This window comes from Taurulus bubalis, assembly GCF_910589615.1.
Source record: "Taurulus bubalis genome assembly, chromosome: 5".
In the NCBI taxonomy this organism is placed as follows: Eukaryota; Metazoa; Chordata; class Actinopteri; order Perciformes; family Cottidae; genus Taurulus; species Taurulus bubalis.
In genome coordinates this window covers 29,047,835-29,064,777 of record NC_136593.1, presented here as the reverse complement: position 1 = coordinate 29,064,777, position 16,943 = coordinate 29,047,835, and the positions used below count along the sequence as shown (strand labels likewise).

The following is a 16,943-nucleotide window of genomic DNA, read 5'->3' as shown; positions in this document are numbered from 1 at the left end:
ATAATAATAATAATAATAATAACATGTCCTTATTATGTCAAAGTGTTGGAATACATGTTAAATATTTAACTGCAAATGAGTAATGCGTGATACGTTTTTTTTGCATTGAATCATACTGGGATTAGATAGCCCTACCAAACAAAAATGCCACCAGCCACCGCTGGTTATGGACCTTGCTTTCCTAGTGGACTTTATTTTATATTATATTGTAATTGTAATGTGTTCCTATTGCACTGTGTGGATTGTTGATTGTTGTTGTTTGTCCAATGTATGCACCACCCGCCACAACAACTTCCTCGTATGTGTAGCATATCTGGCAAATAAATGGTTCTGATTCTGACAACACAGGAGCTGAACATCCTTAACACTCTGGGGTCTGGGGTCATTTTCTTGATTTTACGTCATTTTTAAATTTCTCTTTTTAAAGTCACTTGCATATGATACATACATACAAAAATTACAGAAGAATCTCAGCTATCTATATAATGAGGCACCATTGTCCCAAGGCACAAGTGTAAAGAGAAAATATGACTAAAGCTGAAAAATGTAATCTTGATTTTGGAAATGTTTCATATTTGTTGTGAAAACATAACTTTACTCATGTGGTATATTGGTTTTGGTGATGGAAATTGGTTTACCAAAGGTCTTAGGTTCACAAAAGCAGTGGAATATATGAATAAAATCTTAAACACATGTAGATAAATGTAAAAAAACAAATGTATTATTATATGGTGGGGGTGATGAGCTGTGGCTGGCTTTGAGGCCTGCTATGGTGATGTGTTGGCAGGCAGACAGACTGGAGACTGCTGCAGCTGCATGTTGTCCTCTGGACCCTCGCAGCTGTGAATCCACCAAATACATTAATACAAGTCAGTATGAGTTCACTGAAATAAAGTTAACGGTGGTAGAGACAACAGTTGATTACCCACCGTTCATAGCTGTAGTCAGCTATCTCCGTTAGCTCTCGTTAGCTCGCTCCGTGTTAGCAGCACCTAACATGACAGAAACACTACTGTAGTAACGATTAATGGAGGTCCAACACTACTGATCGCACTAAGTTCACTGTAAGAAAGTTAACGGTGATAGAGACACCAGTTGAGTATGCACCGTTCAGTCGTAGACACGGAAGAGACATCCAACACGGCGCTATCTAGTGACGCGAACGCTACAAAGCTATCGTCAACAAACACACGTTAGTTACGGTCTTACAAACACATAATGGAGGTCCAACACTACTGGTCGTACTAAGTTCACTGTAAGAAAGTTAACGGTGATAGGGGCAACAATTGATTACTCACCGTTCAGTCTCACAGAAACGCTGTAGCCAGCTATCTGGCCCGTTAGCTCCGGGTAGCTCCTTGTTAGCGAATCTTTCAGGCACTGGAGCTGCGCCGTCTGTCCCCTCCAATATATTTGCTCAGGACTCTTTGCTTGGCATCTTTTGACTCACACTGAAGCTTTGCACACGTCGTAAGACACGTCCATGTACAGATGCTCAGACGCGGAAGTGGAAACCATATCCGCCAGATTTGAAACCATATATCTGTGACGTATTATTGTGATGATATAATTTTATAAAAAAAACTTAAACATCTGCCCGGCCGCGTGGACGCGAGCCCCGCCCCCAAAGGGTTAACCTGAAGCTCCAGGGCCCTGGTCAGCTAATCACAGCAACTTATGAAAATGTGAAAGCCTTCTCCACAAAACTCAGCTTTCTGCAAAACATCTCAGCCATTTCACAACATGCAGATCTCTTGTGGATGAGGGCACAGCCTTCAGTGGTGAGGAACATGCCTCTGCTATTGAAAACCTACTGCAGGAGTTTGATCAGCGTTTCGCTGACTTCAAGGCACGCCGTGACACTTTCCAGCTGTTTGCAGACTCCTCCTCAGCGGATGTGGAGAATCCCGAGTATGTTGGAAATGGAACTTATTGACTTGCAGTGCAACAGTAATCTAAAAGCTAAAGTCAGAGGCACAAGGAAAACCAGACATGACTGGACAATTTATGAGAGAATTGTCTCCATCCTTCCCTGAGCAGGCAAAAGTGTTCAGTCAGGTGATGTGCCTTTTTGGAAGCACATATGTGTGAGAAACCTTTCTCGACTATGAACTTTAATAAATGCAAGTACAGATCCAGGCTTAGTGATGCCCATCTTTAAACTGTACTCAGGGTTTCCACTGTGACCTGGATCAGGGTTTCACTGTGACCTGGATCAGGGTTTCACTGTGACCTGGATCAGGGTTTCACTGTGACCTGGATCAGGGTTTCACTGTGACCTGGATCAGGGTCAATGTGGCTCAGCTGTGTGAGCAGAAGCGCTGCCAGGTGTCTGCAAGAAATATAATAAAGTACAAATGTATTCAGGGATTGCATTTGTTGGTTTGGTGCAGTTTCAATAAGTGATTTAAAAAATATATATATGTGTGTACTGTTAAAAACTAATATAAATATGTATAGAAACATCTGGTTGCCTTTTTTTGGTAAGTATGACGAAAATATGTTATGAATGTAAAACTAAATAAATAAGTAAACTTTCAGAAATATTGCGCTTTCTGTGTGGCCCTCCTATGAGATCACAATACCAGCGGTGGCCCCAGGCCAAATTGAGTTTGAGACCCCAGTCTTACAGTCTCATGGCGATAAATTGCAACCAGTTGCATATTTCTCCGCAAAACTCGATCCTGTCGCTGCAGGTTTACTACAGTGTCTCCGCGCGGTAGCAGCTGCAGAGAAGGCTCTCACAGCCTCTCACAGCCTCTCGTGACATAGTGGGTCATGCTCCACTAACTTTACTGGTTCCATATTCGGTTTCGTTAATTCTCCTCGAAGAGAAATCTTCTCACCTTTCCGCAAATCGTCTCAACCTTTCCGCATCTTTTCCGTACTTATGTTATCACAAGTGTCACGCTGCAATGTTTTTAACCCTAAATCTCTTTTTCCAGAACTTGAGGATGGCATAACTGTTTGGCAGAACTCCAAGTTCCGTGCACTCCTCGCCCAGACCTCTGATACTCATTTGTCTAACCTTGATTTCATTCTCGAGGGTGATGAGTCTGAATCACGTGATCCGTCCACAGGAGATAATCATATTGGTTTTGTTGTTAATTCAGATTGTGCCACCTTTTGTATATGGTTCTCTTCCTCACCATTTCTCTACACAGGCAGCCGAATTGGTCGTTTTAACCCTCTGGAGTCGGGGGTCATTTTCGTGATTTTACATAATTTCTTAAATTCACCTTTTAAAGGCACATGCATATTTTACCCATGTTTTACATCTAAAATTGCAGAACAATCTCAGCTCTCTATATAATGAGGCACCATTGTCCTAAGGCAAAAGTGTAAAGAGAAAGTATGAAAATGTTAACTTAACTTTACTCATGTGGTCAAGCTGAACATCCTTAACCTGGGCCGTATTTCTCGTACCTGGCTAAACAAAGTCAAGCAAATGTCCTAATCTCCATCTTAAATTAGCGAGATGATTGACATCCGGCTATCTGGGTTTCTTCACGGCTGATCCGCGCTGAAACGTCTCGTTCATTCTAGCCAGACGTCAGTCATCTGGATAAATGCGCCGCTCCTCTTCAGAAGGGATAATAATGGAGCACTGACACCATGATGTTCTAACAGTACAATGGACAATAAACTCAGAGGAACCTCTTTTTATTTCTCTGCTGAGAAGCAGGAGATGATCATGAAGGCATATGAGGAAGTCAGTACCGTAGTCATTCACAGCAGACGCGTTGCAAATATTCCAACGTTTTTGCAACATTGTTGCCGTGAACGCAACTTTAACTCCGCCCCCGCTGCGAGACATAAGCGTCTAAATATATCAGACAAGTTAAATGCGTCAGTGTTGAGAAAATGTATCGGCTAATTTGAAGTGCTTCATCACCCAAATCAATCAGATTAAATTTAAGAATGCATATATACTTATGAGGATATATGTACTGTATGCACATATGAATCATGTATTATATGTATATACATGTTTGTGTAGATTACCATATAACTAGGAGTTTGAATATGTGTATGGGCGGATCAGTATGTATGAATTATTCATAATCAGAAATTCAATCAATTGAAGCAGTGAAAATAAATTGTGTGTGATTCTCTGTATTCTCATCACGATCACCTTAATCATGTTCTACAATAATGATATGTATGGTGTACTAATAACACTGTCAAATAATTATGAGTGCTTTCAACACATCCATAAGTTTCTTAAGAGCTAAATAAACTTAAGAACAGCGGCATGCAGCGGCTGACAGTCTGTGTCTGAGACGATCAGCTGCGCCTGTGGTGATCAATGTCCGCGGCTCGAGAAGCTCTCTAAATAAATTATTTCTTGCCGGCAAAATCTATATCGCCGCGTACAGGAAGTCATGATGAGGTAAAGGATCCTGGCGATCTGAAAGAACTCTCTCCCTATAAAACTAATATAACTAATATCGCTCCTTCATCAATGAGGAAGGGAGCTGCCTTTTTTGTCCGGTGGGAGTGTCCAGCTTATCCAGTGAAGTTCAGTAAGCCTGCCCGGGAGCAGGTTTACATGTTTGGATGTGTTGCTATGGTGATTCATCTAAGCTTGCTTCGAGAAACCGAGAAAGCCTGACCTACGTCATATTATCCTGACAATTAGCCGCTAACTCAGTAACCAGGTACGAGAAACAGGGCCCTGAAGCTCCATGTGAAAGCCTTTTCCACGAAACTGAAATTATGGAAAACTCAGCTTTCTACAAAAAGTCTCAGTCATTTCACAACATGCAATATCTCTTGTGGATGAGGGCACAGCCTTCAGTGGTGAGGAATATGCCTCATATATGTATATACATATATATATATACATATATATATATACATATATATATATGTATATATATATATATATATATATATATATATATATATATATATATATATATATATATATATATATATATATATATATATATTTGTGAGAAACCTTTCTCAACTATGAACTTTAATAAATGCAAGTACAGGTCCAGGCTTAGTGATGCCCATCTTGAAGCTATACTGTAGGGTTTCACTGTGACCTGGATCAGGTTTCACTGTGACCTGGATCAGGTTTCACTGTGACCTGGATCAGGTTTCACTGTGACCTGGATCAGGATAAATGTGGCTCAGCTGTGGCAGAAGCGCTGCCAGGTGTCTGGCAAGAAATAGAATAAAGTACAAATGTATTCAGGCATTGCATTTTTTGGTTTGGTGGAATTTCATTAAGTTATTTTACAAAATAAAATATATTTGCACCGCTGGTTGCCTTTTTTTGTTAAGTATAACGAATATATGTTATGAATGTAAAACTAAATAAATAAGTAAACTTTCAAATATATTGCGCTTTCTGTGTGGCCCTCCTATGAGATCACAATACCAGGGTGGCCCCAGGCCAAATTGAGTTTGAGACCCCTGATCAACAAGCAATGTGTGTGGTTCACCAGAGCTTTGTGTACATTATATAGCCCAAACCTGAATGCTCTGCTATAACTTATTGTGAGAAAATGGAAAATCCAGAAAAAAAGTATTTCCTATATTTTAAATACAAAATACAAGTATTGTATTTTTTTTTCATTTTCTGGCACCAGTATTTTGTATTTTATTTCAATACATTTATTTGAGGGGTATTTTGTATCAAAATACATTTTGATGTATTTATGCCCATCTCTGCTGGTTAGTTGGATTATTAGGCTACTTTTTTTGTTTGTTTGATCTTTTCACATCAAATATCAAATAATAACTTTTAACTATTGGACACCCCAGTGGAACGATAACATAACAGTCGACTTGAGCTGCACCCAACACTCACCTCTCACCTTAACCACGACACCCATGGGTGCACTCTGCTCCTCGGGGTCAAAAAGTTCACGCGTCCTTTTTCTTTGGAAACCATCGTCCTGACGTCACGATACGGTCTGTGGTGAATCAGCAGAGGATGCGCGGAGGCTCGCGTACGTGCGTGCGTGTGAGTGCGCGCGGGAAGAGGGTGCGTTCTGCGTGGCGGAGGGTCGCGTCACGCCCACCCTCAGACCTACAAATAAGAGCGAGACAACGGGGAGAGGTGACAGACACACTTCCCTCCGAGGCGGAGCACCACTGACAGCACAGACGCAGCAGCAGCATGGCGCAAGGTACGTGGGACTACTTTCTCTAGATTCTCTAGACTACTTTCTCTAGATTCTCTAGACTACTTTCTCTAGATTCTCTAGACTACTTTCTCTAGATTCTCTAGACTACTTTCTCTAGATTCTCTAGACTACTTTCTCTAGATTCTCTAGACTACTTTCTCTCTGTTTGTAGTAATAATGAGAAGTTAATGATAGGAAGGGCAGCTCTCACTAAACTGTGAGCATGCTGTAAACATTACATTAGGTTGTAAATATGTGTGACCTTTGTGTGCAGAATGCTGAAAGAACCAGACTGTTGGACATTCTATAGCAGAAAAGCCATACAATGTGTACTTTAAGGTGTGCGTATTTAACAGAAAATAAAACCTGTGACCTGGAACAGGCTCGTCTGAAGTCATGAAAGAAATGCGTTTGCCATTTTTAATATTTAATCTTCATGGATTAACCGCACGCTTGTTTAAATGTATTTACAAAGCATTTTGTTTCAAATTTAAAGTGTCTGATGGAGCTCTGGAGTCAGCATGGGTGTTACCTCATTTAAAAAAAAATTAACTTACATCCTGCTTTGACCTCGAACTACAGGTCTATTTCAAAACTGCCTTTTTTTTCGAAAATAGAAGGTAGTGGCCGGCCAATTTACTTCTGCACTGGAGAGGCACAATATGTTTGATAAATTCCAGTCAGGGTTTCGCAAACAGCACTCGACTGAAACCGCTCTTCTCAGGGTTTCAAATGACTTCTTAATGTCATCTGATGCAGGTGACTGCTCTGTTTTAGTGCTCCTCGACCTCAGTTCTGCGTTTGACACCGTAGACCACAACATCCTGATTGAGAGGCTACATGATTGGCTGCATATCTGGCACAGCGTTGGAGTGGTTTTCATCTCACCTTGCTAACAGAAGTTTTACTGTCTCGTGGGAGAATTTGAGTCGGACATCTCTCCACTGTCTTGTGGGGTACCGCAGGGCTTGGTCCTGGGCCCTCTGTTATTTTCTTTGTATTTATTACCTCTGGGACAGATCATTAAAACCTATAATGTTGCTTATCATCTATATGCAGAAGATATCCAACTCCATGTCTCCTTTAAACCCAGTGAGGCCTTCAGGTTAACCAGCCTGCTAGAGTGCGTAAATGCTATTAGAGACTAGACAGCAGTAAACTGCTTTCAACTAAATGATAATAAAACGGAGGTTCTAGTTATTGCACCTGATGATGCTGTCCCTATAATCAAGCAGAGCATTGATCCACTCTCCTCTGCTGTGCACCTAAACCTGCGTAATCTCCCCATGTGAAGCAGCTGTCCAGATCCTGTTTCTTCCACCTACGAAACATTACCAAACTGAGATCTGTTTTATCTACGGTTGAATTGGAGATGATCATACACACTTTTATATCTTCACGTATCGATTACAGCAACGCACTTTTTTCTGCACTCAGTAAATCTGCTATTAACCGGTTGCAGGTAATTCAAAATGCTGCTGCCAGATTACTGACGAGGACAAATAGACGGTCTCAAATCACCCCCATCCTCAGGTCTCTCCACTGGCTCCCCGTAGAGTATAGGATCCCTTTTTAAATCCTCACCCTCACCTACAGAGCACGACACGGTCAGACCCCTTCATATGTGGCTGAACTACTTCGCCCTGCAAACAGCCTGCAACCTCAGGTCCAACCAGCTGAACCTCCTGTCCGTCCCACTCACTCGTCTAAAGACCCGAGGTGACCGAGCTTTTGAGGCAGTAGCTCCTAGGCTCTGGAACGCTCTGCCTGCACCTCTACGGTTTGCTGCTTCGGTGATGTCTTTTAAAAAACAACTTAAGACTCACCTGTTTACACTGGCGTTTGTTTTAAAAACCTGAAATGACCAGCTTTAATCTGTTTTTATTTATTTATTTTTCACTACTTGTTTTATTGTGTTTTTTACTCCTCATCTATTAATGTGCTTTTTACTGTTTTTTTTAAACTGTACAGCACTTTGTGACCTCTTTTGTCTGCGAAATGTGCTTTATAAATAAATATATATATGATATTATTATTATTACCTACAAGACTCAAATCTCCTTTCATTTCTGATGGGAGCATATTTATTTTTCCAGGATTCTAACAGTGTTTGCTGCACAGTGACCAGCTGGTTTCATGACCTTATTAGGCTCAAGCTGCCCTCAGTGAGACAGCCCTCTGTGTGGGGCATCGTTGGTAAAGTGGGCGTGTCCAGCGTTCAGAGAGCAGGGTCAAGGCTGAGGAATCTTTGTCCATAAGTCTTATATTAGAGAGTTGTGCTGCTAAAAGTTCTCTAACCCAACAAAATAAACTGCAAGCTGCAATAAAATGCATTCAGTTTGCTTTACGTCCCACGTGTGCAGCGTCTGCTCACACGACTGCTTCACCTTCAACCACATGCTGTTGCAATGTTCAGGGAACAAATCCAAAGAGATTTTCTTTTACATCAATTACAAAGCTACACAAAAACTCCACAGAAAGCATGACGTCATTTTCCCATTGCACCGTCAGTCTGTGTGTGTGTGTGTTGGACATTCATGTGTTATTAATCTTTGGACTAGATTTCACATTCTGCACGCTGAGGGTCTGTTTTATTGGACCTCTTGCTATGAGGTGCCAGTACAGTAAAGCTGCTCGCTCTTCAAAGGAAGAAAGTGAAGACAAACGTCTTGGACACGAGTGAGATGGAGAATTTATTTCTTCAGCTGGTTCCTCAGTCTGTTCATCTGTGCTCAAATACAAAGCTGATATTTCTTTGAATTTGGCACAGATCAAATGTACAAGCTGAAGGACTTGAGAACATGCAGGCTGAGCCCAAAGCCCTCATGATGCTCTGCCGACAGTCTGCAGCTGTCCTGCTGTACAGAGCGGCGCCATCTTTAAAGCATTAGCCCCAATTAGTTACACTAACAGGTCTGCGTTTAGGACCTGAACGGCATCAGAGCTATTCTATTAGATTCTATTAAATATCCCTCATCCTATACACAGCTTTTGCTTTACAACCTGCACTTCATCAACACCATGCTGTGGCATTTCAAGTGCTCCGTAAACATATACACTATCCCTCTATTAAATTAAAATCAGATCCAAGAACAGTGCTGAAACGATTGTTCTGTGAGATGTGTAATAGATGTGTAATAGATGTGTAATAGGGCTGTGTGTTAAGCCTTTTCAATGCCCTCTCTTCCTGAAAGCTCTGGACATTGATCGCTGGAACCTGGAGTGCGAGTTCAACAACATGGACCATCGCACCGACCTCAACGGTGTGGAGCGCCTGGTGGTGAGGAGAGGCCAGCCGTTCTCCATCAGCCTGTTCCTTCGCTCCGAGGGCTTCCAACCAGGACTCAGCTCTCTGGACTGCATCGCGGAGACCGGTAGAGACACATCATTTACAACTCATTTTCCTCTTGCGTTGTCCCTGCATTGTACTGCATGCAGAGTTCCTTTAGATGTGTATGTAGGTTTCTGTTAATGTTTTTAATTTGCACTGCATCAGGACATTTGGAAAAGTGCAGTCCAAAGCTTTCTTCCTATTCAGGACGTCACACTTGAACCCACTGTGTGTTTTTGCAGACATTATTTTCTTGTGAGTTCAGAGATGAGAGGGGAAGGGAGCGGTGGTGTTATTTCCCCGTGTCAGAGTCCCTGCTAATGGGTTTCAGCCGCTGTAAAATGTTCTTTTGTTTTTTCTATTGTCAACCTCACCGCCTCCCTTTTATTCTCTGGGTGTGAGTGAACTTAGCTGTTATTGTTGGGAGCCTCACATACTGTATGCTGATGAATTTGCTGTCAACCCTATTAACACAGAAAAGCATCTGTCTCTTTTCCTCAGTTCATATTTAGATATCTTCTCATGCAGAGTATGATAAGACAGCTGCTGCTTGCCATTTAATCCCAAACAGGAAGTTCTGCTTGCCAACAGGAATGCATGTGTAATCATAGATAACATCGTCAGCCTGTGAAAGTCAAATGTGTTTTAATGATTCAAAGTTGCAACTTTAATCTCACCCAATGAGAAGGAAGCAGCCTTTGGTGGCTTCACCGGGTGGAAGATGTGAAGTTAAGACACACAGAAACACAAACGATTTCAAGTTCACGTGATTTACCAGAATGCAATTCTGAACTGAGGGCCCACAGGGAGACTGAGGTCCCAAACAACTGGTCATCATGAAACGCCATTACACAGTTGCATGAGACGGGATTCCAGAGATGTTTGAACTTAATTGGAGCAGGGTTGTGAAAACAGTGAACATGTTTCCATTCCCCAGACTCAAATGTTTCAGGCTTTTCCCACATGTGATCTCACCATGGTGTCTCGTACATGTAGGTCCTCAGCCCTCTGAGCAGTATGGCACCAGGGCCTCCTTTGGTCTGTCGGCCAACATTGACGCTTCCTGCTGGAGCGCCGCGGTCACGAGCCCGCCCGGGGAGATGGCGGCCCTGTCCGTCTGCGCTGCTCCGGACGCGCCTATCGGCCGCTACACCCTGACCCTGGGGCCATCGTGCCGGATCGAGTTCATCCTGCTCTTTAACCCTTGGTGCACAGGTGGGTAAACGGAGCGTACGTCAAGCTGTCATGGCGTGGGTCTTGTGTAGTGATCTGAGGCTACAGAGTGCTTTTACTCCCATAGAGGGCAATGGTAGTTGTTTAATGTAATAAGATACTGATTTTTAAGCAATAGTTCAGAATTTCTAACAGCCTAGAGTTTAGCATAAAGAATAGAAACATGGTAACCTAGGCTAACCAGCTTCTGAATGTAGTTTAATAATGCATGTACAGATAAGGGAGCAATACTGATCTTCTTACACATATATATATATATATATATATATATATATATATATATATATATATATATATATATATATATATATATATATATATATATATATATATATATATATATATATATATATATATATATATATATGTTCCACTTAGGAGGAGAAGTATGAGGACATTTATTGTGTGGCAATGTGTCTTGGCAACAGGAGATGCAGTTTATATGGACAACCAGCAGAGTTTGGACGAGTACGTCTTGTCTCAGGATGGAATCATCTATCGAGGCAGCTACAAACATCCCATACCAACTCCCTGGAACTTTGGCCAGGTACCAACACCAACACTGACGCTGTCAGCCGCACTTCATCTCACGCCCACAGAGTGGTGAAGGAATATGAAACACTATTCTGATAACAGCAACATATCCACTTGAAACAGGCAATAACTTTCTGATCTTTTGACACTACAATGAACTGAGGTATTTATATCTGACCGTCTGGGTCTGATGAAGGGTGAAGAGCGTTCTCCTTTGCAGCCGCTTCTTTGACATCTGATATACAGTTTGATTAGTTTCAGGGTTCATACACATCTTGACCAATGGATTTCCATGACTTTTCCATGACCAAACATTTAGTGAAGTCTGAGTGTAAACAGTAAAAAGTGAGTAAATGTAGTATTTAAACTAACAATGAGAATACAAAGCATACAGTAAACCTTAAATGACACAAATGAATGAGACAATAGTTTGATTAAAAGGATAAACATTTATATAGATGCCTGTATGGATGCCTGCTTATGTTTTGAGTGTCTTTCTTTTAAAAGCATATTAATTATTTCAAACTCAGCGTAAATGAACGTCATGAACTCATGAATATAACACATTTACATGACTTTTCCAGGCCTAGAAATAACCATTTTAAAATTCAATTTCCCGATTTTCCATGACCGTAAGCCCTGTAGTTTGGCATTAGCGGTGCAACGCGTGTGCAGCGATGGAGCTTCACAGCATGGCGCAGTTACACATGTACTGTCATGTGGTGGCACCATGTCTAACCTTGAGTCTCTCTTTTGATGATGATTATTATTGTCTGTGCAGTTTGAAAGTGGAATCCTGGACGTCTGTCTGAGGATTTTGGATATGAATCCTAAATGTCTGAAGAATCCTGGCAAGGACTGCTCAGGGAGGAGAAATCCCATATATGTGTCCAGAGTGCTTAGTGCCATGGCAAGTTATATTCATCCTCTTTACTGTTTTTATTTGCATGGATAGGTTTGTGTGTACAATGCCGGTGATGTTATTTTAGACTTCCTATGAAAAACACATGTTTTACACTCCTTTCCTTTGCCTGTCAGGTGAATTGTAACGATGACAAAGGGGTGTTGCTGGGGAAATGGACCGACGGCTATGAAGGCGGGGTCAGCCCCTTGTTCTGGAGGGGCAGTGTGGAGATTCTGCGCAATTGGGACACACAATCCTGTCAGCCCGTCCGCTACGGACAGTGCTGGGTGTTTGCTGCAGTGGCCTGTTCAAGTGAGATAGGAGGCAGTGGAGCTTGGTGGTCAATCACCGGAAAACACATTTGATTGGTCTCAAACAGACTCAACATAACACCACATCATCAAACACACAGTTATGATTTATTTCTACATTTTGCAATGGCAAAACTCACGTCTGTTGTGTTTATTCCCCGTTAGTCTCCAGAGCCCTCGGCATCCCCTGCAGAGTCGTCACCAACTTCATGTCAGCCCACGACAACAACAGCGACTTGGTGATTGAACGCTACATCAACGAAAAGGGAGATCCCATTGAGCCCAAAGAAGGAGAGCCCAGAGACAGCGTCTGGTAGGAGGCTCTTTATGGGCACGGTCTAATACCAGGGCCGTTTAGTAGCGATGCACTTTAAATGTTTTAACAATACACTCTGGAGAAAAAAAAGCTGTACACACATCACAAGGAGGACTACTGTGAATTATTTCAAAGTGAGAGTAAGACATCTAGAGTAAGACATCTTTATTATCTTGCCTCCCATATGGCAATGTGACCACATATTAAATGAAATATTTCTTATGGAATAAATAAAACAGTATTGAATCAGATTTACTTACCAATACTGTAGTTTGGAAGATCCACTGATTTAACTATTGACTATTTTTCCATACAGTTTACAACATTTTAATCCTGATAGTAGAAATGTAAATAATACAGAAACATCTGCAAGTTTTGGTAATGAAGTTAAAAATAAAGAAGTCTTTATAGATCAAACAGAAAGTGTATGAACCCGTGATGGAGAGTATCGTATCTGTAGGAACTACCACTGCTGGGTGGAGAGCTGGATGACCAGGCCGGACATCACATCTGATTTTACTGGCTGGCAGGCGAGTGACCCAACGCCTCAGGAGAAAAGCGAAGGTAACGGACCGTCAATGAGCCCATGAGGCCTTGTGTGACCGAGGCACATCCTCACCCTCATCTCCCCTCAGGAGCGTACTGCTGCGGCCCGATCCCCGTCAGGGCCATCAAGGAGGGCGAGCTCACCTTCAAGTACGACGCCCCGTTTGTCTTCGCTGAGGTCAACGCCGACGTCGTCACCATCAAGAAGAAACCAGACGGCAGCACATCCAGAGTTACCAGCACGACGGTGGTGGGCCAGACGATCAGCACGAAGAGCGTCGGCAGCGACGCCAGAGAGGACATCACTCATCTGTACAAGTACCCCGAAGGTAGAGAGCACTGCTGCATATACTGCACATGTAGATACACATCACAGGAGCTGGTGCTATCAATAAATATAGGATATTATTACTGAAACTATATACAAACCTCCTCCTCTTCCAGCCGCTAACATCAAGGTCACTTGCTGGGTAAATTCTTACATGTCAGTATTTGTGTTAATCTTGATGCAGTTTTTTAAAGAGGTTAGGTTTAACATGCAATTTATCAGGTGAAATGTAGAGAACTGACATGCTTTTGGATGCCAGATTCTTCTGAAGCTCCAGTTGTCCACTGTGTGCTTTTGTTGCTGGTATATTTCCAGGCTCTGATGAGGAGCGGAAGACTTTCCAGAATGCCAACCACCAAAACAAGCTGCTCCAGAAGCAGCAAAACCAAGGCCTCGACCTCGCCATCAAAGTGACATCGGACATGAGGAAGGGCTGCGACTTTGACGTGTTTGCTGTGGTTACAAACAACACTCCGAGTGAGAAGAAGTGCCGCCTGGCGTTTGTATCCCACGCCGTGTCCTACTACGGCTTTGTGGGAGATGAGTGTGGTTTAAAATATCTGCCTAATGTTGAACTCTCCCCAGGAGCAGGTGAGCCAGGTCACAGCGAGGCGTTCACATGTGGATACTTTGTGCTCCCTGTGAGTCTGTAACATGTCGTATGTGTTCTTCCAGAGCGGCGAGTTCCACTCAGGCTGAACTACTCTAAGTACGGTGGCCTGCTCACCGAGGACAACTTAATCCGTCTCGCAGCTCTGTTGATGGACAAGTCCTCGAACGAAACAAAGCAGGCAGTCAGAAACATTGTCCTGGACAATCCTGAAATCAAAGTCCGAGTGAGTACCATGAAGTGCAAACTAGAGATATAGACCTGGGACAACGTTTCACTAAGGATGCCAACACATTTACAAACGTATTATCCAATTAAATGCAATGTCAAAGTCATAACAAGCCCTGAACATGTATAGAAAAGTGAAAAAAGACCAATGGTATTTGTATCAGGATGAAAGTATTGGAACACCAACACCTGTTCCCACATATGAACAAAGCCAGACCCAACACTAACTTTGGGTAACTAACACCTGGATGTGATGGCGCTCTGCAGATCCTGGGCGAACCGAAGGAAAATCGAAAGCTGGCTGCAGAGATCACCGTCCGAAACCCTCTGCCGGAGCCGCTGGAGAACTGCTGCTTCAGCATCGAGGGGGCCAACCTCACGGCAGGAAACGTCATCTCTGAGAGGTATGAGCGCCGGAGACGATCCTTCTTTACTCTCAGAGATCACCAACTGACCGGCCATGCATCTAGCAAATTACTTGAACATTTTCTCTCCAAGACAAAAAAAGCAGGGAACAATATAAAATGCTTCACAAGGACAACACACAGGCCTCTCGTGTCCTCATTTATGGAATGGAAGAGTTTGACATGTGTCATTGTGTTTTGATGTGTTTTGAAGATGTGGCATGGCCCTGTAGTCAGGACAGAAGCCCTCTGGTAAATAAAAAAAACACAGTCCAGAGGTTCACTGGAGCAGACAGAACATCTGGACAGAATACATCTAAATGCCAGTGAGACGGCTGGTTATTGCTCAACAATAATCCCTCGATGATTTAATTGAATTAAACCAAAGTAAGGAGAAGCCAATCAATGACTTTAATCCTGACGACATGAGTCAGGCATGGTGTGTCTGCCAGATGTGTTTTCATGGCAGTACAATAGATCGGACAAAGAATAATGAAACTGTTATTAAAGAATACTTATTTTGTATAACCTTTAGTCCTCTGCTGAGCTCAAATGATGATTTGCATCATCTCCATAGATAGTCCTATGTCAGTGGCAATTGATTATCTAAATATTTATGCGATCATACAACAAAGTTTTTTAATATTTACCTTCCAGGCTGGGCTTCTCAGTGGGACCCGGGGAAGATGCCAAGGTGAAGATCTACTTCACACCGACCCGCTCTGGGCTGAGGAAGCTGGTGGTCGACTTCGACAGCAACAAGTTGTGTCACATCAAGGGCTTCAAAAACATAATTGTTGGAAAATAAAGCCTTTCAACCTTTACAGTCCAACAATAATACTGTTACTCTGAAGTCTGAACTGTTCACCGCTTAGCTCCCTGTATATCCGTATTGCTTATTAATGTATATCTATCTTCATTCAGAACCATAGATATGTGAATGTGAACGCTTTGTACTCATTAACCCCCCCCCCGTTGTCCTCGGTGTCAAAATGACCCTCGTACGAGTGTATGTGTGAATATCCCTCGCGTTGTCTTGGGGTCAAAATGACCCGCGTACGAATCAACGTCTCCCCAACCATATCTCTTGTCCCCAGGGGTCCAAATGACCCAGAGTGTATTTCCACATCCTCCCGCGGTCCTGGGGTCAAAATGACCCGCGTACGAGTGTATATGCAGTGTTGGGAGTAACGAGTTACAAAGTAACGGATTACAGTAACAATATTACTATTATAGGTAACGAAGTAAAGTAACGCATTAGACTCAAAATATTGGTAACTTCACTACTTTACTAGACCTCAGCTTTCCTGCGTTACCCAAGCCATTTTTACCAGTCCGAAAAGTTCTCTTTTCGTGGCGCGCGAGTCACACGACACTTCCTGCATGAACAAGCTTCTTAGCTAGCGCTGCTGCTGCTACTGCCCGCGACCCCTCTGCCCAAGTCGGGTGTCGAGTCTGGTCCCGCTACCTTCGGTGGTTTTCGGGGAGCTAGCAGAAGTTAACAGAGAGCTAGCAGAAGTTAGTGGGGAAGTGACGGCGCGCTAGCAGGAGCCCCAGCCGGCTACAGCGGGGAGCTAACGGGGACTCTGACCGAAGGTAGTAGCGGCTCGTAACCCGACGTTTCGCTGGCAAACAAGGAATTGTCACAGGCCATAATATTCTCGCCTCCGTTCGTGGCTTGCATTCAGTCGATGTGTCTGGACATGTTTGTGTCAAAGTACGAATCAATGCCAGTGGCCACGTATCTTCCATTTCTATAGACGATATTGGAGTAGACTGTGGGTTTGTCATCTACCACCGCCGCCTTTTTCGTCAAGCCCGAGACGTGATGCTCGACGCTCTCAGCGGCGGTGGCGGTGCGGTGGTGGCGGTGCGGTGGTGGCGGTGCAGCAGCGGCGACGTCTGCTTTCTGAGAACGCCGCCGCTGCTTCCGTTCGCCGTTGCGGAAGAATGCGGAATTGTCATAAGCCGGTATATTCTCGCCTCCGTTCGTGGAGGACATGTCTGCGTTCTGTACTGGAAATAATATTCTAAGTCTCGGGGGGAGAGCCT

At 43.1% G+C, this 16,943-nt stretch overlaps 1 protein-coding gene across 1 annotated transcript; it reads left to right on the top strand.

Moving 5' to 3' along the window:
* Positions 1-6,139: 6,139 nt before the first annotated feature.
* Positions 6,140-15,699, top strand: LOC306737132 (protein-glutamine gamma-glutamyltransferase 2-like; the record flags this gene model as incomplete). Its single annotated transcript, XM_079218833.1, has 14 exons — positions 6,140-6,149; positions 7,743-7,865; positions 9,341-9,520; positions 10,474-10,692; positions 11,139-11,257; positions 12,026-12,154; positions 12,283-12,460; positions 12,625-12,772; positions 13,236-13,339; positions 13,411-13,650; positions 13,965-14,240; positions 14,325-14,485; positions 14,755-14,891; positions 15,549-15,699. 14 exons carry the CDS (start codon positions 6,140-6,142, stop codon positions 15,697-15,699), a joined length of 2,175 nt encoding a protein of 724 aa, XP_079074959.1.
* Between the last annotated feature and the right edge of the window lie 1,244 nt (positions 15,700-16,943).